Source organism: Trematomus bernacchii, unplaced genomic scaffold (assembly GCF_902827165.1).
Source record: "Trematomus bernacchii unplaced genomic scaffold, fTreBer1.1, whole genome shotgun sequence".
In the NCBI taxonomy this organism is placed as follows: domain Eukaryota; kingdom Metazoa; phylum Chordata; class Actinopteri; order Perciformes; family Nototheniidae; genus Trematomus; species Trematomus bernacchii.
In genome coordinates, this window is record NW_022987409.1 from 2,210,328 (window position 1) to 2,237,220 (window position 26,893).

Sequence of the window (26,893 nt, forward strand, 5' to 3'; positions counted from 1 at the left end):
TAACAAAAAAGTTCATGCTGGACTCAAACCCGAGTCCCAAGAGCAGAAATCACTCCAGCCCTGCGCGTTATGAGTGCACCACAGACCCAACACGATACCTTCTGGAGAATCATAAACTAAATCATTGTGTTGAAAACACTGACGTCAATTACATTACATGACATTGCATTTACCAGACGCTTTTATCCAAAGCGACTTACAATAAGTGCATTCGACCAAGAAGATGCAAACTTGAAGACAACAGAATCATATAAGTACATCAGGTTTCATAGAGCCAAAAAATTTCAAGTGCTCCTCAACTGGCTTTAGATAAGCCAGTCCTTTAATAGTATATAAGTGCTTTGTTAATCATTCTAACGTCAATAAATCCGTTACAAACTATTCTTGTTGTCAGTCTTACATTTGTATCATATATCGTTATTAATATGATGTCGAGTCGATTTGATACCTGTTTATACTTTCATGCAGTCTGTTAGTGAAACATACAATTGAACAACAGGTGTACAGACTTATCATTAATTGGGGCATGGGTCCAGTCTATATAAGTTGGATTAACCTTTCACAATTTTGTGTGGTTTGTGAGGAGATAGCGAGATAGAAAGATACAGAGAGAGATACCGAGAGAGATACCGAGAGAGATACAGAGAGAGATACAGAGAGAGATACAGAGAGATACAGAGAGATACAGATAGAGATAGATAGATAGATAGATAGACAGACAGATAGATAGATAGATAGATAGATAGAGAGAGATACAGAGAGAGATACAGATAGAGATAGATAGATAGATAGATAGACAGACAGATAGATAGATAGATAGATAGATAGAGAGAGATACAGAGAGAGATACAGAGAGATACAGATAGAGATAGATAGATAGATAGATAGATAGATAGATAGATAGACAGACAGATAAAGAGAGAGATAGCGAGAGATAGTGAAATAGTGAGTGATAGTGAGATATAGTGAGTGATTGAGCGTTGCCTGTGATAGAGTGATTGTCCTGGTGAGTGATAGTGGGTGAGTAATTGAGGTGCGACTGTGTGTATTTGAGAGAGGCTGGTATTGTACGTTTGCGTGTATTTGTGACTTTGTTTGTTTGTCTTTGTTGTATTAATTTGTTTGTGTGTGAATACGTGAGGGTAAGTAGGTAGGGAGGAGTAGGCGCATAGGCGAGACAGGTGGAAGTAGGTGTTGTAGAAAGAGGGACAGAGAGTGTTGGAAAATGGATCCCAGAATTGTCCAAGAAATTCTGGATGTGAAAGTCCACCACCAGTATCCTGAGGGGTCAACAAAGAAAGAGAAATATGTGATGAAGAGGAGAGCTGACACCTTCAGGATAAAGGGTAAGGATGCATGCCATATGGACTCTAGAACACAATGATAATATGCTATGGTAAAACTAATACATCTAATATTATTATGACATATAAACACCAGATGGAGAACTGTACTACATCTGCAGGCGCAAAAAAAATAATGCTGAGCACCTTGCCAAAGTGGTCTCTTCTTCCGAAGAAGCAAACGAACTGTTTGAGGAGTTTCACTGCAGCAATATTGGTGGACACTGTGGAGTGGAGAAGACTCACTGTGCGATCATTGCTCGGTACTATTGGCCTGGCATGGAGAATGACATACGCAAGTGGGTGAGTTGGTATCTTCAAAATAATGTGGTGGAATACACATTCAGGTTCAAAAGTAGAGGACAGAGGAGTGTAATGTGTATTTAAAAATTGTTGATGCTGTATGCGCAATCACCCTATCAGTTTAAAATATAATATAGCACATTTATTTGCACTACATATTTGTCATAACTTTGAAATTATGTTTGTCTGTTTCAGATTGCTCAGTGTCCACAGTGCCGGGCCAAGAGAGCCAACGTGAAAGAAAAGCTGGAGTACAGTCCGATAGAGGTAAAAATCAACAATGGCATACTGGTATTGTCAGTGTAGAAACACGTCAACAGTGATTTACTGTAATGCTCATGTCTTTTTTTACCCCCAGGTTACGGAGCCTTTTGAACTGGTTGGGATGGACTTAGTGGGTAAACTCACAGTAACTGATGGTGGCAACCAGTACATATGTGTAATGGTTGACTATTTCACCAAATGGGCAGAGGCCTACCCACTTAAGACTAAAACAGCAGAAGAGGTGACCAATTGTATCATTGATTTCTTTTACAAATTTGGTGCACCTCAAAGACTGCTAACAGAGGCTCTGAGTTTTGCAACAAGGTATAGTGTTGATGCAGTATGAATCCCCAATATGTAACTGTAGTTGCTGTGCTAACCTGTTTGTCCTAATGATAATTTCAAGGTCAACTCTGGCCTGTGTGAGACGCTCAATATAAAAAGAAGCCTGTGCTCCGCGTACCACCCACAGACCAATGGCCTTGTGGAGAAATTAAATGGCACTATTCAGAGGTATTGCTTTTCAATATCTGATGGAATTCACGCTCTTCATAGAATAACAAACACATTTCCTAATGACTAATGATATGTTGGTTTATCATACATGAGAACCCATATGCTCTCCTGCTTCCTCATACCTATACTTGAATTCTGCATTTTAAGGTCGTTGAACAAAATGGTGGCTGGTCACCCCAAACGCTGGGACCAGGTGCTCCAGTCCACCATGTTCGCTCTTCGGACCAAAAAGCAGCTGACCACTAAATACAGCCCCTACTACTTAATGTATGGGAGGGAGGCTAGGTATCCTTCAGAGGTGCCAAAGGAGTACCTGGTAAGATGTTCTAATGTTGTCATCCTTTTCAAACGTTTTCATTTGGATCATCTGCCTTCTAAAATTCTAACTGTCATTTGTTGCAGGTCAAAGAAGAGAAAGTCAGCAGCCTGGTCGAAACGGAGGAGATCCATGAAGGCTTGAAAAAACAGGAGGCTGTATTCACAGAGGTGAAACTAAATATGAAAAGAAGCCAGGACAACGTCTGCAAAAGTAAAGTTAGAAAGGGCCAGGAGGACAACTTCCAAGTAGGGGATCAGGTGTTGCGGAGGAACGTGAGACAGGAGCAAAGGAAAGGGGGAAAGCTGGAGGATGACTGGTTGGGACCCTATATAATCATTGAACTAGAGGGGAAAAAGGCCATTGTTGGTAAGGGTGCAAAGAAGCTGCAGACCAATATTGACCATTTGACACATTATTTCCAGCCAGAGGAGAGGATCCCTGCCAAACTACAAAAGTTGTCCGATCCCTCTCCTCTGGCTGGTCCACAACACACAAACACACAGACACACATCCACAGCACACAAACACCCACCACACAAACACCCACCACACAAACACCCACCACACAAACACCCACCACACAAACACCCACCACACGAACACCACAAATGGCACCTCCATCCATGGACTGCGACGCCGAAATGGCACCAAAGAATCCTGAACTTTGTAAGTAAACAGACAGAAAGTACACTCCAAATGATGCATTTCACAAATAACTGCCATTGCTATATTTACAGTAATTCAACAAATATGGACAGGGAGGAGAAAGGACATGCTGTGGTGCAAGTTTGGGCCATATAAAGTCTACTCACAAAACGTAATGGACTTGGCCCCAGGGAAGTGGTTGGAGGGAGAGGTAAGTTACAAAACAAAAGAATATTGGACTGATATTTATTGAGATTGTATCACAAGTTATTTTTGTACTCTTAGATCGTCTGGGAGGGAACCCACAAAGGTTCTTTGAGAAGTGTGAGTAGGACTATATAGTAGGATGATTTCTTTTTTTGTACATAAGTAGGCCTATGTATTTTGTGTATATGTATGTTTGTTTGTCCATACATACAAATACATACTTATGTTAGTGTATACATTAGTTGTTGGAATTATAATATTTGTTTTTAGTTGGACCTGTTAAAACATGATGTGGCAGTTGGAGCAGTCTGCCACCACGGACACTGGACACTGATTGTAAGTAATCTTCAACGTAAACAGATCTAGACGGAACCATGACACTATCTGATGTAGGGGTTGGTTATAATTAGTATTTGCATTTCCATAGATCATGTACCTAAAGGAGAGGCGATCCCTGTACTTGGACCCATTTGGGGCCACAGAAGCCCAGATGGCAAAATGCAAGGACGTAACAAGGTGAATGAAATGTCAGCTTTGATGTGTGCATTAGATAAATACATGTATTCATACACAATGGATCATCTTTTGGGAGCAACAAAAAGGTCATTCAAGCATTTTTGTCCTTGAACAGGATTCAAGTGATCTTGAATAAAATGATTTGACTTGGGCATATGTTAAAAATGGCAAACTGTAATAAATGTGTGTTTTGTGTGTAGAGCATTGGTCCGCAAGAAGACTCCAGCAATAGGGAGATGGGCATGCGCAACCGTTGCTCACCCCAAGCAACAGGACTCGGCATCATGCGGGGTGTTTGTGTGCAAGGTAAACATTTGATTATATCTGTTGCTATTTGTCATTATTAAAAAATGCTCCAAATTATACTTATCGGACACTTTTTAGCTTGCAGAGCAGATATTGTCCGGCCAAACTGTTGACTACCCTGTTGACCAGAAGGGTGTGGCCATGTTGCGGCTGGACATGGCAATGTCTCTGGTGACAAATTCAGGTATACAGAGCTCTACCAGGTATACTTGAATGTGTCTATATTGCCATTAAACTACATTATCTTATTGTTTACAGATGACCTATCCCAGCTCTGCAGGGCTTGTGGGGAGCTCAGCTCGGGGGCTGACATTGATACGTGGGTATGTAGAGAAACTCATGTCCTGACCAACCTTCTGCTGGAAGACTGGGATGCACCTTGGATAGGTTACCTCAACATCACTGGGTGAACACTCACTATCACACAGCTATTGAAAATGTATAGTTTAATTCACCTAACTTGCATGTCTTTGCACTTTCGGTGGGCACTGGAGCAGCTGAAGGAACATACCACAGACTCCAAACAGAAAGGACCACAGCTAAGATGTTAACCCTATATCTGACACCCATTGCCATACTATGTAAAGAAATAATGTCTAAGGAAGTTAAAACGGCTTCATTTTACATCCTAATCAGGATGATTGATGTGAACCTGACAAAATGTTTGACAGTATTCTAAGGTATTTATCTTTTTCCCTGTCAGATTGAGTGCACCACCTGCATCATGTGGTATCATGTTGGATGCATGGGACTGCCCTCCACAGAGGAGGAGTATTTTTGCCCTGCATGCAAGTCCTGAGGAGGCTACAACCTGCCTCAGGAGCTGCTGATCCAGTTCTACTCTTTTTACTTTCAACTCTGTCTACCCATAATCCCCCCCCCCCTCTCAATCAACTTCCTCTTGACTGCCTTTTCTGTTTATTTTATTTTACTATGTTCATTTGTTTGCCTGTCCTTGTTTGTCTACCCTCCATCATACTGTAAAAGGTCTCTGTGACCTTTTGACCTGTGCTGGACTATGGTGATTTGATCTATATGAATGCACCTGCCCATTGCCTGGTCAAGTTAGATGCTGCGTATCACAGTGCACTGAGATTTGTGACAAACTGTAAAGCATTAACTCATCACTGTACCCTGTATGCAAGGGCTGGTCGCTAACTGTACGGAGGCTCAGTCACTGGTACATTTTTATATATAAAGCCATGTTAGGGAAACTTCCATCCTACATCTGCTCCCTGATCTCACGGCGAATTGTAAGAGGCTACTGCCTGAGATCGCATGCTGTGGTTTTATTAAATGTGCCAACTGCTAGGACTGTCTTAGGGAAAATAGCATTTAGATGCGCAGCTCCACTGTCCTGGAATAGTCTGCAATTAAAATGGAAACTGAGCAATCTGGTGCCACTCAATGTTTTTAAAGCTCGGTTGGATGCTACTCAATCGGAAGCTGTTGGTACCTGTGCATGTGGATAGTTATGTAAATTGTAATCCCTGTAATGCTAATGTATGATGTCCTTTTGTTGTTCTGTTTATGTTTTTAATGTTTCATGTGGAACCTACTTGAGCAGGTCTCCCTTGAAAAAGAGATCAATGATCTCAATGGGATACAACCTGGATAAATAAAGATTTGAAATGAAATGAAAGCGACTTTGAGTTGAAGAAAAGCAGTATATAATGTATTATTATTATGACTTTGCAATAATCCAGTCTGTTCTCTGTACATCCATCGCTGTGTGGTTTGGATCCCAACAGGACCGAAAAAGGCTATATTCCTTGTATGTGTACACATGCCAAATAAAGCTGATACTGAATCATTACTATCATTGTTGTTGTCTTTCCTTCTGTCACACTAATGAGTAAGTCTATCTACTATACAGAAGCAAAGCTTGCATTGCATATTAGAACATGAATTTGGCCACTGTTATTATAGTTGCAATATGTAAAATTAGCCCTTAGCACACCATAGGGGACGTGATGCCTATGCTGTAAAGTATTTTATTTTGATGAGTCTGTCGCAAGACAGAAAAGACAGCCAGTATTGCTAGAATATAAACCTTTTTTTAATTGCATTCTGTTTCTAGCGCAACAGCTTTGATCCAGGTTTACATCCTATCAGCTTCTGCATTAGCAGACATAGCAACAGGAAATGGGGGGCCTATTTAAAAAGTTTGTGTTTAAAAATGTCTATATTGTGAGGCTAAATATTATATTATAGCATAATGTTGCATGGCAAATGTAACGACACACATGGCCTGATTTGCATATTGGAACTTTATGTGTGCACTAGAACACATTTATATGTACAATTAAAAGTTATCACAACATAATGTGGGCTCGCAGGCTGATAAACTAGGATATCTGATCTCGGTGGGTCTTAATGAGGCTTGATACAGACCTCAGTCAGTAGCCTATACTATTTGTAAGCAAATGCCTACTATAATATGTATATTATAAGTGTAGATACATTCGCTCACATAATAAATGATGGTCGGGTTGCATCTTTCTGGAACTTTTTAACAAGGTTATAATGCAATATATTAAAGTCTAGTGGTGTAACATTTTGAGTAGATCCGTGGCGCACTAGTAAAGCGCAGGGCTCGAGTGATTTTTGCTATTGGGATTCGGGTTTGAGTCCAGCATGAACTTTTTTGTTATTTTCATGTCGCAACACACTGAATATTACGTTTGAATAGAGGACTCCTAATATTGTTTGCCGAGACCAACATTAATGACCCATCAGCATTTTAAAGTCTAAGTATCCCTGCACATGCAGCAATGACATTTCTGCTGCTATCTTTGTAAAACGAGTTAACAGTCACATCTTATCTGGATGAGTGCTGCAGAATACTGTGTGTGTAGTCTTTCATATTAAACATGATCGCTGGTAGATAGCCACAGAAGTCTTAACACAGTTTAACCTGGGTGGATCACAGTTTCACATGGGCGGGTCCCAGTTCCCTGGGCGGATCGCCGTTTACCTGAGCGGGTCACAGTTTAACACAGATGAAGACTTCTCCAGCACGCTGCTTTCAAACTGTGAGTAAACACCGTGTGCTTCACTTGGAGGCTGTCTGAAGGTGTACACAGGTCTCAGATGGACTTAGTATCACATTAGGAACGATATTCAGTGATAAATCGGGCAACAATAGCTGGTTTAAATGATTTATTGGAGCTCGCAATGTTTTGAACAGACATCCCCAGTCAACTCGTTTCTTTTTTTGTAGTCCTCGCTGTTCGCGTCCGGATATCGCCATCGTAACCACAACCTCACACACTGGTACTGAATGTGCATCAAAGTCTTCCTACCGAGCCAAATATACCAAAACATTTATGTAAACGACAGAAGAAGCGATCAAAATGTGTATTTCAGTCGAAGGCCACGCCCCTCACATCTGTGCCCCAGTTGATCGGGGAACCAGTTAATCCGGAACACCGGGCGGCGCGGTCCCGTGGGTTAGATGCGCGTTCATAATGCAGAGGGAAATAACTCACAGAATAACGTTATTAGCACATTTTTACAACTTGAGGAACGAATGTTTCTAATAAGGGCTATACAAGTGTTCATACTGGGTAGTTTATTTAGTTTAAAAAAAATTATCCAACGATTTACAGACCACTCTTTCCCAATGTTAGTCAATGGGAAAAAGTGTTTCCGGGCCTGGCAACCAAAAGAAAGTGTAGTACCGCCGTTTGGCCAGCACGAATATTTTCATCTGAGTCCGGCGCACTTCCTGGGGGCTTGCTTGGACCCCATCAACTCAGGCACTAGTATATCAATGTTAAAGGTTATCAGGTAATAACATCATTATGAGTTGTGTAAGAGGACTGAACAACCATCGATTGATTTTAGGAAAGTCTGATATCACCAGGCTATGACTGTGTGGGCTTTAACATTCAATTATTTGGTGTACTATAAGAGTTTATAATAGGTTATTTAATAAATAATTGTCATTTGTTATTCATATTATGGAAATAACATGTTGGTTGAAATAATGTATTCATTCTTCAATTCACTTCATTATTTGAAACACTTTGTAACCCTATTAAGAATGTTATATAAAACAGCTTCACATACTAATATACACACTTTTGCTAGCATTATACTAGTTCAATATAATCCCATACACATCAGGCAATTAACAGTATTAATTATATAGATGCCAAAATGGATCAGGGGACGTGCTGCACTTTGTCTGGATTCCATTGCTCATTATTTCCAGCATTTATTTACCTCACATGATCTGTGCTCATGTGTTTGACCGAACACGCCTATAGAAGGAGAGCCGGCAGCAGCCTGTAGTACTTCATGCTATCACCACTTACACACAGTTAGAATGAGCTCATTCACTAATTTATTTTAACCGAAAGAAACATTTGAACCCTAATTTCCTTGAAGTCCGGTTTAAAGTTAATCATTATACAAACCAGATTGTCTATCTTATACGGACACACATGACAACATATACAATGTATGTCCTCAACTTGCCTTATATCTTCAGCTTTGCTACTCTGTATGACATGTCAAATAGAACTGTTCAGTGTGATACAATCCCCCAAAAGAAAGTAATGTTTTCACCACAAGTTACACTAGAACTGCCAAAAACCACCTTCTGCTGGTCAGACAGTCACCAGGATCATCCCCATTCCTCCCAGCACATGTGTGTCCATCTTAAACAGCAACACCATTAAAGAAGAGTACATGGCTCAGGGTGAGTATCTCTCTAGACTCAAAGGCTTTATATATACACACAGTAGCTACAGTAGATATGGCAACGAAAAGCGTAAGTCTAAGGCTCCTACAACAATGCAACATAAATATATATAAGACATAAAACAAATTGTGTTTGTATTTAAACAAAAAAAGTAATAAAGTGCAAAAACAGTACAATGAACATGTCTGCAGGTCTGTGACAGGGCTGCAGGATTGTTATAATAAGTGCTGACTAATTGTTCTCCACATGTCTATCTGGATGTCAAGCATGCCTCCAATCCGGAGATCAAGTTCCACATAGTCATCCTGTCCACACTTACGGTAACTGAAATGGATTTCTAGTTGAAAAATAATAAATGACATTGTGCTGGGAAACTGAGTTGAGGGTTACCCTATGGATCCTCAAACAAGCAAACGATCGCTTTCACATCTCCACATCCTCCATTGTGTCGCATTGAAGATGACGTCACGGCAGTTTTAAGCAGCGTCGCTCCGCCTACACTGCGTTACTATAGATACTACCTCAGTTCCTAAACTGTAATGGAAACGCGCCATAAAGTGAGCTGGTCCTAACGAGGCCAATCGCGGCCCAGCCATACCGAGCGGGGCCGAGCGAGGCCGTGTAGTGGAAACGCGCCATTAATGGACGACCGCAACCCTACTGTCTTAAATAATGATCGGAAGTTATTGCTGATTTCCGGCTTCTTTACACAACACAAACACGCCCCTCCTGCACGTGTTTGTTTCCAGGATTTAACCCTGTTGCCGTTTTCACCTGCAGAGGTACACGTCATGTATGTATCCTACCACTGACAGTATATGTTGAACCCAGCAATTAAAATCCACACTTCTTACAAAATACGCGCACTCGTTTATATTTCACACTGTTAAGTAAATTAAACCTAAATATGAGACATTTACATGTAGTTCTGTCTGTAGTCACTGGATGGTGATAATGAACACTTTGTGCAGTGGGTCTGAAAAGAGGAAGAAAAGCTTTGCTGTTCTGCATCCAAACGCTTTCACTCAGGAAGGTAAGACTAAACATCTACGACGTTTATGCCTTCATTTAGATCATAATTATTCTTGTCCAAACTACTTAAATTAATTTATATGCTATAAAAAAGACGGGGTCATATTGGTTTGACACGATCGGCACTTCGTCCATGGTGCCTGTGCCCATGCTGCAGGATATGAAGTGGAAGTAAGTTAGCTCGTCTGAAGTTTTCAGCTAAAAAAGTGTACCACATTGAAGCTAACTAAACAGTGGTAATGTTGTAGTTAAACGAAAAGTAAGCTGTATCAATTCATGGTATGTTCATGTTACATTGAATAGTTACACTGGTCTTTGGGTGCACCCAGCTGCTCTTCTGGCCATAGCCCAGCAGGTGATGTCAGTGCAGATGTTTTCATCTTTTATTTTCTCTTTATAAATAAAGTGAAAAAAATCCAGCAGGTCAGAAAATGTGTGGACAAAAGAAATATAATAAATACATTAAATATAAGAACGTAGGATATTAACTATACACTTTAAAAAATATAATACACTGTAGTTTGCCATATATTGTCATATATTCGTTGTCCTAGCTTTATCTTTTAAGGTTCTTTGTATATTTAAATGTGGTGTATAGACTTGTCTTTATTCTTTTTTAATGCTAAATAGTTTCTTAAAAGTACTATTCTGATATCTAAATAGTCACTATACCGCCATACAGTGTTTTGCTTATAATAGCCAATGTTTACAAAGTGAATTTAACACAAACAAATGTGCGAAGGACTCAAAAGTCTTGAATTGTGTATGTGAAATATCAACTGCAAGTAAAAGATGTGCCACGACATCTATGTAACATCTGTATTGTATCACTGCAGGTGTTTTGCCCTTTGACAGTTGTTAAACACCTGCAGTGACATCACAGATTGGGGTGTTACTCAGTTTTAGATCAAAGCAGCAGCAGAAGTTTTTAATATTTCAAGGGTTATTTGATTATAATGGTTTTAATAACATCTTTAATCAAATCAAAGATTGAAAATTGACAAGTCTCCCCGACTTCTTTGATAATTCTGTGCAGAATAATACAACGTTTTTTCCCTCGTAATAATGAGTGATCAAAATGACTTCAGCTTTAATCAGTGATTGTGTGTGTATTCTTGGCGTGTATGATTGTGTATGAAAAGGGGAGGGAGGAGCAGTAAGAAGCAAACATCCTGACCTGAACACAGTTATTCAATGTTCTCAGATTCACCTCTTTGCTTATCAACAACTTCTCTTACTTTTCTGTGCATTTTGTTTCCTTAATAGAAATATTAACATTTAAAAACACTTGCAGAGCTGCAGCATTGAGACTTCAATGATACTCCTCAGTGAGAGATGACGGACTCGGAGGTGTCTCTGCTGCTGCACTGTGCCGCCTGGAGGGGTCTGCTGCAGGCCCAGGTACAGGTGGAGCTCTCTGAAAGGTACGAGCATCATAACACAATACTCTTAAATGTGTTAAAACTACAGAGTAATATAATTATACGGCCTCTCTTCTTGAAGGTATATTAATAACATTTTAGCATTCAAATGTATAAAAACGACTAGACTTATGTTATATATATTGTTGAGTTGTGTACTGCCATTATCACAAATGATTCTTGCATTTTTTTAAACCCAGAGAAATTAGTGTTAATCTTCTTTGAGCATGAGCGTTGTTTTTGTCTGACAGAATCTGTCAGGAAAGTACTTTTTATTTGTGTTACAAGCAACATTTTTAGGACCTTGTCATCTGATATCTGGATCTTCAGTTATCAGATCAAAAACTGAGCAAAAGTGTGTGGCAACTCGGTTCACGGCCATTTTGAAATGTCCTTTTGACACAATTGCATAACAACATATTAAACAACATAATGGTGCAAAGATAAAGGGATTCATATTTTGGTAAAATTGTAAAAAATTGTGATGGGATTTGTTGACAATAATGAAACAAGATGGATAACACCATTCTTATCCTTAAATATAGTAGTTTGTCAATGGGCGAAAAGGATAACTTGTTTTTTCTGTCTCTTCCTCTTCTTAGATTCAACAGGCAGACGGATCCGGCTGTAGATCGTCACATAGAGGAGGTGTGGACAGAGCGAGTGTCCAAAGAGCCGTGGCTTTTCAACGGGTCAAAATTCAGACTCCACTCTTTCTGCTTGTCATCGTCCTCTGTTTCTCATGAACCCCCAGCCAGACAGAGAATGGAGAAGTCATGTATCACACATTCACTGCATGACGCTGCTCAGAGCAGTTTGGACAGAGGGAGCAGAGCTGTGAATCAGGTAGAAAGTGCAGATAGTGTCAGTGCACTGTCACCAGCTTCCTCCATGTTCAGTAACAACGCAGATGACCCCGAGCCCCTCCTCACTCTGAGACTCGGCCTCACATGCTACAAAGACTACCTGGGAACCAACTGGTCGTGTCGGGTGGCAGAGCTGCGTCAGCGCGGAGAGGCGAAGTTCGGGGATGCTCTGGCGCTGCTGGCTCAGCCTCTGGGCGTGGGCGGGGTCCTGTGTACAGCCGACGGACAGGTGGTGCTGATCAGGAGGAGCCAGAAGGTGGCGGAGGCCGGGGGACTGCTGGACATCCCCGGGGGGCACCCAGAGCCGAAGGTGAAGAAGATATTGTGCAGGGTCTTTTAGATATGTTGGTGATGGGAACATTATGAGACAAAGGTTGTTTTGGGTCTCTTTGTGGTTCAAGTTTCAAGGCTTTTATTGTCATTTGTACATAGCTACAGTGTAGATATGTCAATGAAAATCTTAGGTCACAGGCTCCTCCAACAGTGCAACACAATAAAACAGATAAAATAGTTAAAATAGTGCAAGTAAATACAAATAAAATAGAATAGTGCAAGGAGAGTCTATATACAAGTAATTGGAATATGATATATTAGATACATAATTTGTAAATTGCAAACGGATGAATGTTATCAAATCAAATCAAATCAAGTTTTATTTATAAAGCACATTTAAAAGCGATTTTTGGTCGAGCCAAAGTGCTGTACATGTAATAAAAACACATTACTACAATCACAATAAAAGACAATAAATTACAACAGATATATATAAAAAATAAAAATAAAACACAAGGAAAAGTCAAGAGTCGTGCTCCGCTCTAACTAGAAGGCCAGAGAGAAGAAGTGTGTTTTTAGTGTAGATTTAAAAACCCCTAGGGTCTGGGCCGACCTCACATGGAGGGGCAGAGTGTTCCAGAGCCTAGGGCCAGCTGCTGCGAAGGCTCGGTACCCTCGGGTTTTAAGCCTGGTCTTGGGCACTACCAGCAGCAGCTGGTCAGCAGACCTTACAGCTCTGGCTGGGGTGTAGCGCTAGAGGAGTTCAGCTATATAGGCCGGAGCCAGCCCATTTAGTGCTTTAAAAACAAATAAAAGGATTTTAAAATCAATTCTGAACCGAACTGGAAGCCAGTGTAGTGAGGCCAGAATTGGGGTGATGTGGTCACGCTTTTTGTGGCCAGTCAGCAAACGTGCAGCTGCGTTTTGGACTAGCTGCAGGCGTTTAATTGAGGCCTATGGATGTGCTTTCAAAAGTTCAGGTGTTTAACAGAAAATGTGTGCATAGTCATTTGTGGTCATTTTGTGTCTTTTAATGGTATTTCTGTGTCCCTTAATAGTTGCTTTGTGTCTTTATGGTGGTTTTGTTTTTCTGTGGACATTTTGTGTCTATTTGGCTTTTTAGGGTCCCTTTTTGGTAATTTTGTGTCTCTTTTTTTACTTTTTCCAAAGTATTTTGTATCTGTTTTTGGTCGAGTTGCTGCTCTTAGTAGTTTTGTCTCTTTTTTTGGTTTGGTCTCCTTGAGGGACATTTTGCAGGTGAAGGTGCCCCGGACACTTTGGACCCATGCGCCTAGTAGTCCGGTTCAATAATGGTGATATATTTTCTTACTGCTGATGCCCCCCCCCCCCCCCCCTCAGGTGGTGTGTGAGCGGCTGGGCCAGGCGGTGTGTGAGGAGCAGATCAGCGTGGACATGATGCAGCAGAGGCCCGTCGTCTCAGAGCTGTTCTCGTCTGTGTGCGCCGAGATCAGAGACGAGGTGGGAACAGAGTCCACTGTAAACTGATTTCATGTCAAGTTAATGTTTAGTTACTTCATTGATAAAACTCGAGCTGACCTAATTGAATAAAAATAAAGTTTGTATGTCCAAAGTGGCATGAAACAAACCAAACTAAACAGAGGCTGAAATATATCATACTTCTCTTTTTGTGTGTCCACAGGTAAATATTCCTCTGAGCTCCCTTGGAGAGCCGGTCCTGATGGGTGTCGCTCTGAATCACACCAGCGCCGGCAGACCTAGTGCTGAGTTCTACGTCGGGTACACACACCTTCAGTACTGATTTGATATGATGGAAGTGTGCCTCAAATTGTTTTATAAAGATATAATGTGAAATGTGTGTGTCCTCAGTTGCTCGTTGACATCTGATGAAGTAAGAAAGTTGTACTGGAAAGGAGGAGCGGAGGCCCATGAGTCCACAGATATTGTCTTCCTCGGCAGAACTGTGAGTAATCTATAGTGACAGATATACTTAATTATCTGCAGGGAAACTCATTTTGGCAGATGCCTTAGGAGGAAAGTAGAGAACATGACCAAGATACAAAGAAATGCATTTTGTTCCCTCTGTTGAATGTGCAGGAGGTGTTGCAGCTGGACATCAGCAGCCCTCTGTGGGCGGAGCTGTGTCCTTCAGCTAAAGGAGCCGTGCTGCTGTATCAGACGGTGAGGCCTGACAGTGAGCGAGGACAGAGACAACCTGACGCTCAGCCGATCGCATCGGAAAAGAGATCCAGATGATTAAGTGTACACATCAAAAAACAAACCTTTTAGAGTATTTATTATTACTCTGACTTAAGGCACTCTCTGAACAACACTGGTGTTAAAAATGTGCAAAATACAGTTGTTTTTTAAAAAAGCACAATGTTTTTAGAATATCTTCAATAAAAACTCCTAAAAAGTGACCTGGTTGTCAATATTAAAATTATGAAATTCTACAACACTGATTATCCTTGATTTGTCAAAGCACCGAGTGCAATGTGTACTGTAATCTGAAGTATTGTGTATAATATAATTTGCTGGTGTATTTAGCCCTTTTTCTTTTTATTCAAATGACATCCTTAATTGTCCGTGTAAACACTTGTAGTGCATCGGCCTGTTTCCTCTTGCTCCAGGTTTCTTCAGCAGTAACCTCCATATCCGCTGTATCCGCTGTCTCTGTAGTAGGAGCCCTGCTGCTGATAAGGCCCACTCCACTGAAAGGAAATGTAAATAACATGAAATGATTTAGTTTACGCTCTGAAATCAGGTTAGCGTTGCTGTTACTTATCATCTTTCAGCTAACAATGGTCATTCCTACAATATACTAAATAAGTTAGTTAAGTAAGAATAAAAAAGTTTAAAGATCTTAATTTGTACTGAACTTAGAAGATGTCTACAAGAGACAGGACACAACAATTAGGTCCTTTGACAAAAACAGTCATTTTACCTGTCACAACATTGGTCTACAACTGTAGGTAACAGTATAATAGATACTTAACTCAAACAACCCTACTTCCAAAACATCCAAACTCGGCCTTAAAAGTGCAGTTAAGCTAACGACAAGGCATAGGAATTACAGCCTAATAACACTCACATATCTCGGCTGCTGCCTCCATGGCTGCATATCGGGTCTTGTCTGGTTCCATCCTACATCAAAGATCACAAAGAATTAAACTAACATCTTAAAATATCAAGTCTCCCAACATGCTGCTGAACATATTTAATGCTGACCATGACATCCAGTTGACTGAAGTCTATGTGAAGCTGCAGGCCTATGAGGGTGGGGTCTTTTCCTGTGAAGTCGGGGTTTCTTCTCCTGTTTGAGGCTGGGGGGCAGCAGTCTTTGAGCCTCGTTTCTCAACTCCTGCAGAAGCGCCTGAGCCTGTTCCTGAGGCAGCTCCACGTACTGCAGCTCCTCCTGAAGCTGGCTCTGCTGCTCTGGAAGTCTGAACATCACTGGAGGCAAGAAAACAAGTTTAAGATGTAGAAGCAAGACAGAAATGAGGCGCTTGTGATGTTCAGTCTGGATTGGACCCATTCAGAATCAGAATACCTTTATTCGTCCCACAGAGGGGAAATGTACAATGAGTTTAAAGCCTCTTATCTTATTTCTGAAATCATCACGCAATTGTGATTAATAGTGCTATTAGGTTGCTGAAAGGCCGCCATGTTATTACAGGTGCATGTTTCCCTTTGTGTGCAGCAAGTTGATTTTGACTTCAGTAAAAATGTTGCCAACATTCACTGAAAAAAAGGGGAAATGTTGGCATTGAATTACATAAGTACATAATAATGTAGACTCAGTTTTGGTCCTTTTCCCTTGATTCTCTAAGTGACGTTTGGGTGGCTTGAAAGAGTCATAAAGATATAAGAAGATGATTGAAATGCAAATATTATTCATTCAAAACTTTTCATCCGAAATGAAACGCCTTTCATATTTGCACCAGTTGGACCCACGTCTCGGGATACATTACCACAGAACCATCCTGTTGTTATAGTTATACTTCTACTACTGCTGAAAAAGTCCCACCTTGCAGTTTGAGCAGGGGGGTTTCAGGGATATGCTCCCCCCCGCTCGTCCGGTGCAGAGACAGTCGTCTTTTCCACTCGTCCGCCGAGGGGACGACGACCACCACCACCCGGCGCCTGAAGCCTGTGAACAGCTGCAGCTTGTAGCGACGCGCAGAGAAGAGGACGTTGCTCTGGAAACAGAGATGACAAAGAGAAAAATGGATAACTGAGATGAGGAGGTGGAACTAAATGTACTGATAAGCCCAATGTTTCAATGAATGAAAATTCCACATGCCTATGAAAAAAATAATGAAGTAAAAAAGAAAATATGTTGATTTTTTTTTTTTTTTAAAGAATACGGTGCTTGGAGAGTGGGGTGAAAACGTGGAAATTAACTGAAAGTAAATCGATAAATTAAGGATAAAAAATGTAATATGTAATACTGAGATTATAACATCATAGATTTGTGAGTTTTGTCAAGTAAACTTCGGACTCTTGCACATTTTTCCTCTGAATATTATTCCCTCCCTGGCTCCTTTGAAGTTCAAGAGTTAAATGAATGAATGTGTTTAGCAGTGAAGAGTTACCTGGTCGAGGATATAGTTGCCAGGAGTCTGAGAAGCCATCTTGATCAAATCAGTCAGACACTGAGAGGCCTGCTGCAGCCAGCTCTCCCTCTGTCCACCGCTCTGCACACACACACACACACACACACACACACACACACACACATGGGTTACTCTTTTGTTGTTGTTGATAAATTGGTCATAAGTTGAACATTATATTTAAATTGGAATATTTAACAAAAGTAAAGACTGGGGGTTTGACTGACAATCACACATGCGAGCAGCTCCTCTGTGCCCAGCAGCCTGTACTGTTTCTCAGGGTGCTGCTTCATGTGAGCCCGGGCCCAGTGGCTTTTCCCAGAACCAGGAAGACCAACCATCAACAACACCTGAAGGGAAAAACAAGAGATGAAAATGTAACAACTTGTAATGACTACTTATTTCCTGTGCCGGATGTCGTTTTTTTACAGCTATACTTTGAGCCTGTTCCTGAGGCAGCTCCACGTACTGCAGCTTTGCAGCAATTTAGAGTTTTGCAAATGTTTGAATCCTAGCATTCTAAAAAAAGGAACAGTATCAGAATACAAAAACTATCAGTGTAGCCTAATCTTTGTCTGCAACTGGGCAGAAAAAGCTGAACAGAATCTGAATGTCAACTTCGTCAACAACAAAAATAAATTGCATTTGTTGAATTAATTTAGGCCTTGTATCTGATTCACCAGCACTTACTGTTGGTAAGATCTTGTTTGAAGTGAATATATCTGCACTTTCGCTGTTGTTAGGAGTTTGATTCTTAGATATTTAATATGTAATAATAACTTATGAATGAAGCCTTGAAGCTCCGTACTATTCGGTACAGCGCTAGAAAATAAACAAATTAGCAATGCTAGTGTCATAGCTCAAGAGTGGATGTCAGTCTAAAAATGTTGTTCATCAACAACAACATTTTCCGTCACAGGGATGCATTAAAAACACTTTGTGATAACTCTGCATGTATTACTTTGTCTGGAAACCCAGCTCCTGTCTCTCACCTCGCCCTGTGCTCTGGATGTAGGAGGCAAGGCTGCACGCTCCCTCTGCCCAGCAGAAAGAGCTGCCAGCGGTGTGAACCCTGGAGGGCCGGGGTACCAGGGAGGAGCTGTGGGGTCCAGGAGGAATCGGACTGAGCAGCCCTTACAGAGGATGTGAGGGAAGAGAGGGCGAGCCAGCAGCAGGGAGGCGTCCAGGGAGAAAGCCTGACCCATGAGACGACCGTTCTTATGGAAAGAGAGCTCAACAGCACCGTCTGAAGAGAATGACTGACAACATGCATGTGTAAACACGACATACACAGAGTCGGGATTAGAACAAATACAATTCAGATCTCGGTGACAAGATAGTAAAGTTTCAAAGAATGTGAATAGAGAAAGAATTCAAGATAAGTGTTACTCACAGCATAACAGCCGACGATATCCCCCACTGAGAACGGTTCTCCAAACTCTTCCTCCTTCCCACCTGACACTTTTTTCCCTCGTGCATCATAAGCAAAAGATAATTCATCCACACCTGGTAGAGGCAGATATAAAGCCAATTGGCGATAGAAGAGAGGGATTTAAAAAAATAAACGTTTCCAGTTTCAATTATGTTTAAATCATACTTCCAAACACGAACCTAATGATGACTCTTACCCAGCAGTAGAGAGGAGTGGGCCACAGACCAGCCGACTCTCAGGCCGCAGGGATCCACGTCCTCTTGTTCCTGCGGCTGTGTAGTAAACAACTTATTTTCCAGCCTCACCTCAAAGCCCACCCTGCCCTGCAGCACCCCGTGAGTGAGCCTGCAGCCCGACCACAGCGAGGGGAATCGGGCCCAGAACCGCGGCTGACCACAGGCCCCATCAGGACCCTCCTTAAAGTGGAGGTGACCGTCATCTGTGGGGACGGGAACAGAAAGTCTTCAAAAACTTCTCTGCACCGCTCTTATGACAAAATGAACTAATCATACTTTGAAACACTGTGACCAAGTGCGGACTGTTTTAGGTCCGTTCACCAGAAAGGTGGTGAAGTCCAGAGACTTACATGGATTTAGTCTGACTTTATCTTCACTCTCCTCCTCCGTCTCCTCTCCGTCCACTGCAGGTTGTGGTGATTTGGCTCTTCAAGGGATAGAGAAGCATACTGTTTTATAACATCCTTTCCATATATATTCCTCAAAGAGATTTTTAAATACCAAGTTTAGCATTGTTTTGCTTTATTTCATCTTTCTTGCACATTGCATTTTTTTTGGCTTGAAGCTTTTAAATGATTCTAAACCAGTTGTGTAAAGTTACTGAGTAGATTTACTCAAGTACAGTACTTAAGTACAATTTTGAGGGACTTGTACTTTACTTGTCTATTTTAATGTTTTGCTCATTTGTACTTCTACTCCACTACAATTCAGAGGTATATCGTGCACTTTTACTCCACTACATTTATTTAATACCTTTGGATTAATGATGTGAAATATAAACAACACTTAAATAAGACTAGTTACAGCTTACACAACATTCACAAGCTGCCCTGCAGAATACAAAGTGATTAAAACTAGCTGCACCTTTACCAGCTTTGATAACACTTTAATGCATCAATAATTATAATCTAAACGTATGATATACATTATTCTGAAATGGACCAATCTGAATAATGAGTACTTTGGGTACTTTAATTATATTTTGATGCTTACACTTTTGTACTTTTACTTGATTAACATTTTTAATGCAGGACTTTTACTTGTAACAGAGTATTCCTACACTCTGGTACTCCTACTTTTACTTAAATACAAGATGTACTGTTCCCACCACTGTTCTTAACAAAACTACAACTCAAATCTTACTTTGCGTTACCTTACGTATCGTATCTCCTCTTTGAACTCGTAGAAAGCTCTCCCTCTGCTCATACTCTCCTCTGAAGGCAGAGCCCCTCTGTCCTCTTCAGGACCCTCTGCACCTCCCTGCAGATGTTCAACCTCTCCCTCCCCCGCCTGACACCCCGACACCACACTCTCGGCTGATCCGTGTTGTGCTGAAGGCAGCCCGGGAGGAGTCTCTGTCTGTGTGGCGGCGGTGTCTGTGAGCACTCCTGTCGGGGGTGATGGGGACGGAGGGTGGGTGTCCACCGTCTCCGGTGATGCTAAAGGTGTCATCGGTCGGCAATTCAGTAGGTTAGGTTTATCCTCCTTTTCATCACCGTATTGTTGACTTTGTCTCGCCTCTAACGCGGACCACAGCTTGCCCAGCAGCTCAGCCTTCAGCCCCTTGTTGTCCAGCCCGAGATCCTTCAGTCTGGACCGCAGCTCGGCCACTTTCAGCTTTTTCATGTCGGTTAACTTCATTGTTACCGTGTGAAAATAGATCCAGCCAGCTTCTGTTTGTAGTTTAGTCAAAAAACAGACTCAAAGTAAACTGTTTTTAAGAGAAGAGCAGCTGTTTGAAACTAAACAACAGTTCAATATGATGCCCTGCTCTGTGATTGGCTCTTTTCTTCTTCTTTGCTGTAAATATTGGTAGATGAGACATTCACAGAAGTCTCTGCAGCCACCACACGGTGTGAAGCGGCACTACACGTGTATTGGCTGTGTAACACTAAATTACCTGATGGCACTTGCTGCGTTCACACCGGCGTTCAAAGCAACTTACATACAATTCAATACTGTGAGCAGTCCCCACAGGAGCCATCTGGGGTGAAGTGCCTTGCCCAGGGACACAACAACATGACGACTGCAGTGGGGATGGAACCAGTGCTCCCCTAATCCAAAGATCAACATACTACTACCCCACCGAGCCATCAGCTTCCTTATTAATCTATTTTCAGTTGAAAGCCATTACTCTCAATGAGATTGAGCCAGGGTGTATTAGGATTTAACAAAATAAAGAGAACCTTTAAGTCATTTTAATGAGAGACTCATTTATCAAAACAGGGGGAAAAAAATAAGTTACAAATAAAAAAATACTGCCTGGAAGGCTTGCCAGAGTCTAAACAAAATCTCTCTGCTTTTTTTTTTTTTCTCTCTCTCTCTCTCTCTCTCTCTCTATATCCTAGATAGCATCTATATATATATCTATATATCATATACGAGGATATAGATAGATATCTATAGAGATATATATCTATCTCTCTCTATCTCTCTCTATACTCTCTCTCTCGCTCTATATCTATCTCTCTCTCTCTCTCTCTATCTCTCTCTCTCTCTTCTCTCTCTCTCTCTCTCTCTCTCTCTCTCTCTCTCTCTCTCTCTCTTCTCTCTGGTCGGTCTCTCTCTCTCTCTCTCTATACAATCGTCTCTCTCTCTGATCCTTTGACCATTCAGTAATGCAAAAAAACAAAACGCATTGGAGTCCCTTTTCTGTTTACTGGTTTAAGAAAGAAAAACAACTGAAACAAAGGTACACAGACTCTACTGTTCTGCAGTGATTGAAATATTCAGAACCAACTAAAAAAAATACTCAGTCAAAGTTTATCCAAATTCCTTCTTAAGTAAACATATGATTGGCAAATAAATAAATAAAAAGTTGCTCTTTCTGTTGAAATATGGCCCATATGTATCGGAGATTAAAATAAGAAGAAACCAATTTCATACTTTTGTGTTCCTTTGAAATGGGATTTGTGATATGATTAATTATATATTACACTTGGTGATTATGATAATATGAATGTCCTATGACACTTGTAAAAACGTGTGTAAGCATTAGGAAAGTAATCCTTAACATACTTTAAACTTTTTGAATTAATCATCTCCAGTATTTTATTTATATTCTTGTTCTGGTCATGTTTCTCCTTTGAAAGGCAAGACAAATAAATCATGTCACAGTCTGCCTACATTTTCCACGTATAAAAAAGGCAAATGTTACAGTCAGTATTCATTTTGATATTTATGAGTGGAGACATTCTTTTCATGATGGGACAAACAAGACAAATGCAAAAAGGTGAACAAGCCGAAACAGGTAAAAAAGCAAGACCATTGTCAGTTATAATACAAAAACATTTCATATATTACAATTCAACTTCACTACTGTCTCCTCTCTCTGTACTTCAGATTTCTTTCTCCGCTATCTGTGTTTCATTACAGCCACTTTGGGTGACGATAATAGGAGAGAAGTTTTGAAACAACTTTGAATCATTTGTTTTAGACAATCAGCAAAGGTAGTAACTTCTTTTCTCATCACTTATTTGATTGCTCCATCTACGCCCTGAGCGGCTGCGTCCAGACAAACAGCATCATGATAGAAATCGTCACAAGAAGAGAGAGGGTCAGCAGTGATTTCTCCGTTACACAACAGAACATTTGGGTCATGCTCACACAGTGAGCCTGGTACTCGTGGCTCCGTCACACTGTCACCACATGCTTCTCCACAATAAAAGCGCCTCAGTGCTACATCTGAATATTACACTCAGAACAAACAAAGTGTATTCTCCCTGACGAGTAACAACTGTGCAAAAATGTCAGGCTCCAGAGGCAATGTAAACAACCATGCATACTGAATATATTTAACAAGGACTGAAGGAAAAACACCATCTGGTTGCTCGTGGTGTTTCAGTGATTTGAATGAACTATACTGCATTATTAATGCACCGTCAAATGACAAGGATCATTTGAACACTGTGGTTAATATATAATTGAATACATCTGCTTTAATTATTCTAATGAGTGTGTCTTTTTCGTTCTGTGAAATCCCATTTTACTTGAGGTATGTGTCAGTTAGTGGCTGTCATGTATCACCTTTACACAGCAGCGAAAATAAACTTTCCACAGATTGTTTAAGTTAGGAGGGAATTTTCAAAGTTATTTAAGACTCTTTTAACCATATATATATATATATATATATATATAATATTGTTGCAAGATGAAAACAAAAACATGTAGGTGGAAATGACATATGTAAGCCATTCTGCATGGATATTTTGTCATGCATAACAAAGCAAGCTAATACATACATTATGTAATGCTGCATTCATTCAATTTGGGCCATTTGGGAACAAAAGGAAATAACCTTTCTCACACATTATTCCGAAATACTTAGCCTAACTAAATTGCTTGTGTTGTGTTAAATATTTAGAGTAATTCATTAACATTATCTTTGTGAAACCAGAAGAAGCGACACCAAGTTACAATCACTGGCCTCCCTCACAGGTCGCACATGCAAAAAGTGGGAGGACTCTGTGTGGTGTTTACATTTGAGTAGAAAGGAAAACTGGCAACACATGTAGTGTATGTACAGATACATAACACATGATTGGTGTGTACACAAAATACTAACTGTACCTGTATTATTCTATCACATCTGATCATTTATAACATAAACTGTTAAATAAGAAACCAAAGTATATCAGGATGCGTTTCCCTAACTCTCGTACTGACAACGGTTTCAATCTTCTGTCGTTCTTTTGGCCAAAGCTGGATTTAAATGCTGAAAATGTCTAATAATTCAACCTTTGGTTACTCTTAACTGCACTCTAAAATGAGATGAGCATCTTTATTGTGCAGTGACGGGTTTGTTTTCATCCAAATGGTTAAAAGAGTCTTTGAGGATTTTAGAACACATTTTTTTTTTAAGGATTAAGAAAAATAGATGTTTAGATCTGTGGCTCAAATGTAATCGAACATACATGGCAGAAACTGAAGTTGTGGTGTTTTAGTGATGCTCAACATCTTGTAATTTATAATACAGCCTGACAGCCTCCAGGATGCTAAACAGAAACGTGTTAGTGCTATCCTATAATGGATAAAACAAATCTTTGGCATTTCTATACTGACATTTTGCTATTTATCAGCTGATATCAACTCCTATACTGTTTATCACTTTAAATTATATAAGATGAAGAAGTATGAATTATATTAAATTAATCAAACACTTTCATGCCCATATTCTACATGCAGTAGTGATAAGGGGGGAAATGACGTTTAAAACGTATTTTTGACAGCAGGGTGCATCATGTGGTATCACTACCTCTCAGTTAGACAAAGATGGTGGGAGTGGCGGCGGTGGGAGGTGTGGGGGAGCCGCTGTCGGACAGACTGTGTCTCAGCAGCAGCTCCTTCTCTCGGGGGCCACAGGGCCCGCTGATGTGCTGGCTGTGGGAGTGGTAGAGCCGCAGGAAGGCCAGGATGGAGTGGGCCAGCCACAGAGCCGTCACTCCCCACAGAGACACCTGAGGAGAGGTGTGATTAATAAAGCTTACAGTCACACTCACATGAAGAAAACATCAAGGCCACGCATGCTCGTCTGTGTGGAAAGCTGCAAAAAATGGGTTTAGAAAAACTAAATCGCCAGGAAATATCCAGGGGTAAGACTTTTGAGGAATAAGTACCCTTCAAAATGGCAAAACAACGGCAACTTCTTTACATGTTTGTATTGTGAAGTGTCTTGTGTTTATATTTCTTCTAGTAGTCTTTTACAGTGTATTCTGACTTATTCTATATATGTTATATAATATTAATAAAGTGGAGGTAACTTGTGAATAATACTATATTTTGCGATAATATTCTGAATCCGATAAGTTATTATTGTGAAGGAGATGGACACAGCTCTAAAGCTCTTCTGTGTTTTAACTGAAAATTAGAAGTTAAGATAAATTGGACAATTTCTTTCCAGAATTATTTCAATTTATAAAACGGCCTCATTAATTCATTTTGTATCTTCCTGAAGCCCCCCAAGCAAGCAAGGTTCCTTAAAGCCCCAGAGCTCCTTGAGGCTCTCCGAAGGGTGGGAAATGAAGGCAGAATACTATCTGTTAAATGTTAGCAATGAATGCTGTAGCACAGAATATTCCAGTATCATGTTTCTGTATTTTATGAAAAGATACATTGTCTGTTGAAGAGGCTTGTTGTTGAATAGTGGGTATGACTTTATCTCACTGATGAACAAATTGTTTATGTTTTTTCCTCTGGGTGTAAACTTGAGAATGCTCCTACCTGTGCCAGACTAAGCTCTGTATAAAAAGATGAGGTGTCCACATCCAGGTAAAGTGGAACAGACTGGGACTCTGCACAGCTGGACAACAAAACATGAAGGAATGAGAAATTATCACAAAAAACACTCATAAATGTTCACTGTATTTTTGATTTGTTTGGATTTGACACAGTATGTACAGAAGATTCTTCTTGTTGTTCAGCTCTGCACACAGGGGGATTCACCCTCAGACAAGGTGCCTACCTGTATGGTCGTGTGTTGAGATTAGTCACGGTGTCGCACCAGGAGTAGAAGCCCAGAGACAAGATGACACTGGCCCCTCCGGACAGGAAGAGCACACACACACTCAGCACAACCGTCAGGAAGGATGAAAACAGGGTGCTAAGCAGAAACACACAGACACACATCAGACATAAGTTAAATAAACAAAAAAAAGACTAAATGCATTACCTCCATTACTGGCAGCTATTCATATAGTGTAAGAATACTCTGTTACAAGTAAAAGTAATGCAATCAAAATAGTAATAAAAGTATTCAAATATACTCAAAGTAGCGAAAGTAAAAGTAGGCTAGTCATTATGCAGATTGGCCCATTTGAGAACCATTTATATAATACGTTTTTAATATAATTATTGATGCATTAGAGTGTTATCAAAGCTGGTTAATGGTGCAGCTCATTTGGATGACTTTGTATACTGCAGGGTAGTTTTTTTTAAAGGATACTCCAGGTGTAACTAAATAATTGATTATTTTTCACATCATAAATCCAACACTGCAAACTAAAGATAAATGTAATGAAGTAAAAGTACAAGATTTACCTCCAAATTGTAGCAAAAGTCAAGAACTAGCCCTCAAAACTGTACTTAAATACAGTACTTGAGCAAATGTACTTACTACTTTACACCACTGCTGTTGATTATGATACATGTAATGGAGTCAAATGCCAAAGTTCTATCATAGAAATACTCAAATAATTACCTCAATAATAGAAGTAAGTGCAGTATAATCAGGTCAGTGCTGCAGTTATTATTTAATGTGGTACTCACTCATCATGTCTTCCGTGCAGATAGAAGAGGCTCCTCCAGCCCTGCGCTGCCCCGTACAGCACCGTGAAAATACCGACAAATGTGGCGAACTGGCAGGCAGCCGGAGGCCCCCACTGCTGCACCACCAGCTGAGAGACGTCCCCCGGCTGCCCCGTCAGCTCTGCCCGGTCCTCCGTCCTCCAGAAGCCGGTGGAGAAGAGTGCGCAGCGGCCTTTAAACGCGGATCCGTTCAGAGCCATGGGGACGACCACCAGCAGCCCGGCCGCCACAGAGAGGGCGTGAGCGGCACAGTGAGCCAGCAGCAGCCGCCGGTCCAGCTCCATGGTGCAAAACTAAACGGCGAAGTTATAAGTTGTTTAAAAATAATGGAAAATGTCAACACATCACTGGGTGTGTCGTGTGTGTGTGTGTGTGTGTGTATTCTCATATAACGGTTCACTGTGGGTATTTAAAGATTTCAGGGCGGGGACCGAGTCATGGCCGCCGGCTGTTGCACAACAACATCCCTCTGTGAGGTGAGGTCTCACTCCGCAGGGAAAAACAACAAACAAAAAGACAAATTATTATTACTGTTCAATTTTATAAAGTAAAAAAACGTAGTGGTACTACTACTCAGAGTTTAAAAATAATTTTACTTAATACGACTAT

General features: G+C 40.7%; 3 protein-coding genes across 7 annotated transcripts; 1 reads left to right on the forward strand and 2 right to left on the reverse strand.

Annotated features, from left to right (window-relative positions):
* The first annotated feature begins 7,365 nt into the window (after nucleotides 1-7,365).
* On the forward strand, nucleotides 7,366-15,117 carry nudt22 (nudix (nucleoside diphosphate linked moiety X)-type motif 22). 5 transcript variants are annotated; one of them, XM_034138132.1, is made up of 9 exons: nucleotides 7,388-7,454; nucleotides 9,001-9,127; nucleotides 9,397-9,450; nucleotides 11,457-11,586; nucleotides 12,186-12,759; nucleotides 14,082-14,201; nucleotides 14,383-14,480; nucleotides 14,571-14,664; nucleotides 14,799-15,117. In XM_034138132.1, exons 4-9 carry the CDS (start codon nucleotides 11,498-11,500, stop codon nucleotides 14,955-14,957), a joined length of 1,134 nt encoding a protein of 377 aa, XP_033994023.1. In that variant the 5' UTR covers nucleotides 7,388-7,454; nucleotides 9,001-9,127; nucleotides 9,397-9,450; nucleotides 11,457-11,497; the 3' UTR covers nucleotides 14,958-15,117. The 5 variants fall into 5 exon arrangements, with proteins under 5 accessions (XP_033994030.1, XP_033994023.1, XP_033994007.1 ...); XM_034138116.1 differs by lacking the exons at nucleotides 9,001-9,127; nucleotides 9,397-9,450 and adding an exon at nucleotides 10,069-10,163; XM_034138124.1 differs by lacking the exons at nucleotides 9,001-9,127; nucleotides 9,397-9,450 and adding an exon at nucleotides 10,102-10,163 and having other exon boundaries at nucleotides 7,437-7,454.
* si:ch211-107m4.1 (heterogeneous nuclear ribonucleoprotein U-like protein 2) lies at nucleotides 14,981-20,753 on the reverse strand. The gene is made up of 11 exons (XM_034138104.1): nucleotides 20,136-20,753; nucleotides 19,333-19,409; nucleotides 18,943-19,185; nucleotides 18,708-18,820; nucleotides 18,307-18,573; nucleotides 17,542-17,664; nucleotides 17,297-17,398; nucleotides 16,729-16,900; nucleotides 15,930-16,154; nucleotides 15,793-15,845; nucleotides 14,981-15,412 (listed from the first exon to the last, which is right to left on the reverse strand). The coding sequence occupies exons 1-11, from the start codon at nucleotides 20,621-20,623 to the stop codon at nucleotides 15,338-15,340; spliced, it is 1,938 nt and encodes a 645-aa protein (XP_033993995.1). The 5' UTR covers nucleotides 20,624-20,753; the 3' UTR covers nucleotides 14,981-15,337.
* A 1,394-nt stretch (nucleotides 20,754-22,147) lies between these two features.
* Nucleotides 22,148-26,658, reverse strand: zgc:153018 (uncharacterized protein LOC767701 homolog). Its single transcript, XM_034139101.1, has 4 exons — nucleotides 26,246-26,658; nucleotides 25,443-25,580; nucleotides 25,202-25,280; nucleotides 22,148-24,438 (listed from the first exon to the last, which is right to left on the reverse strand). Exons 1-4 carry the CDS (start codon nucleotides 26,566-26,568, stop codon nucleotides 24,244-24,246), a joined length of 735 nt encoding a protein of 244 aa, XP_033994992.1. The 5' UTR covers nucleotides 26,569-26,658; the 3' UTR covers nucleotides 22,148-24,243.
* Between the last annotated feature and the right edge of the window lie 235 nt (nucleotides 26,659-26,893).

What these genes read in the sequence shown, in the direction of transcription:
- nudt22 (XM_034138139.1), top strand. Translation starts at nt 11,498, where the DNA reads ATGACGGACTCGGAGGTGTCTCTGCTGCTGCACTGTGCCGCCTGGAGG. An exon ending in CAGGTGGAGCTCTCTGAAAG is followed by an intron (nt 11,587 to 12,185) that starts GTACGAGCATCA and finishes TCCTCTTCTTAG; the next exon opens with ATTCAACAGGCAGACGGATC. An exon ending in TTGTCTTCCTCGGCAGAACT is followed by an intron (nt 14,665 to 14,798) that starts GTGAGTAATCTA and finishes TTGAATGTGCAG; the next exon opens with GAGGTGTTGCAGCTGGACAT.
- si:ch211-107m4.1 (XM_034138104.1), bottom strand. Translation starts at nt 20,623, where the DNA reads ATGAAGTTAACCGACATGAAAAAGCTGAAAGTGGCCGAGCTGCGGTCC. An exon ending in TAAAGTCAGACTAAATCCAT is followed by an intron (nt 19,186 to 19,332) that starts GTAAGTCTCTGG and finishes CCGTCCCCACAG; the next exon opens with ATGACGGTCACCTCCACTTT. An exon ending in TCAGTCAACTGGATGTCATG is followed by an intron (nt 15,846 to 15,929) that starts GTCAGCATTAAA and finishes TCTTTGATGTAG; the next exon opens with GATGGAACCAGACAAGACCC.
- zgc:153018 (XM_034139101.1), bottom strand. Translation starts at nt 26,568, where the DNA reads ATGGAGCTGGACCGGCGGCTGCTGCTGGCTCACTGTGCCGCTCACGCC. An exon ending in CTGCACGGAAGACATGATGA is followed by an intron (nt 25,581 to 26,245) that starts GTGAGTACCACA and finishes GTTTCTGCTTAG; the next exon opens with CACCCTGTTTTCATCCTTCC. An exon ending in CTCAACACACGACCATACAG is followed by an intron (nt 25,281 to 25,442) that starts GTAGGCACCTTG and finishes TTTGTTGTCCAG; the next exon opens with CTGTGCAGAGTCCCAGTCTG.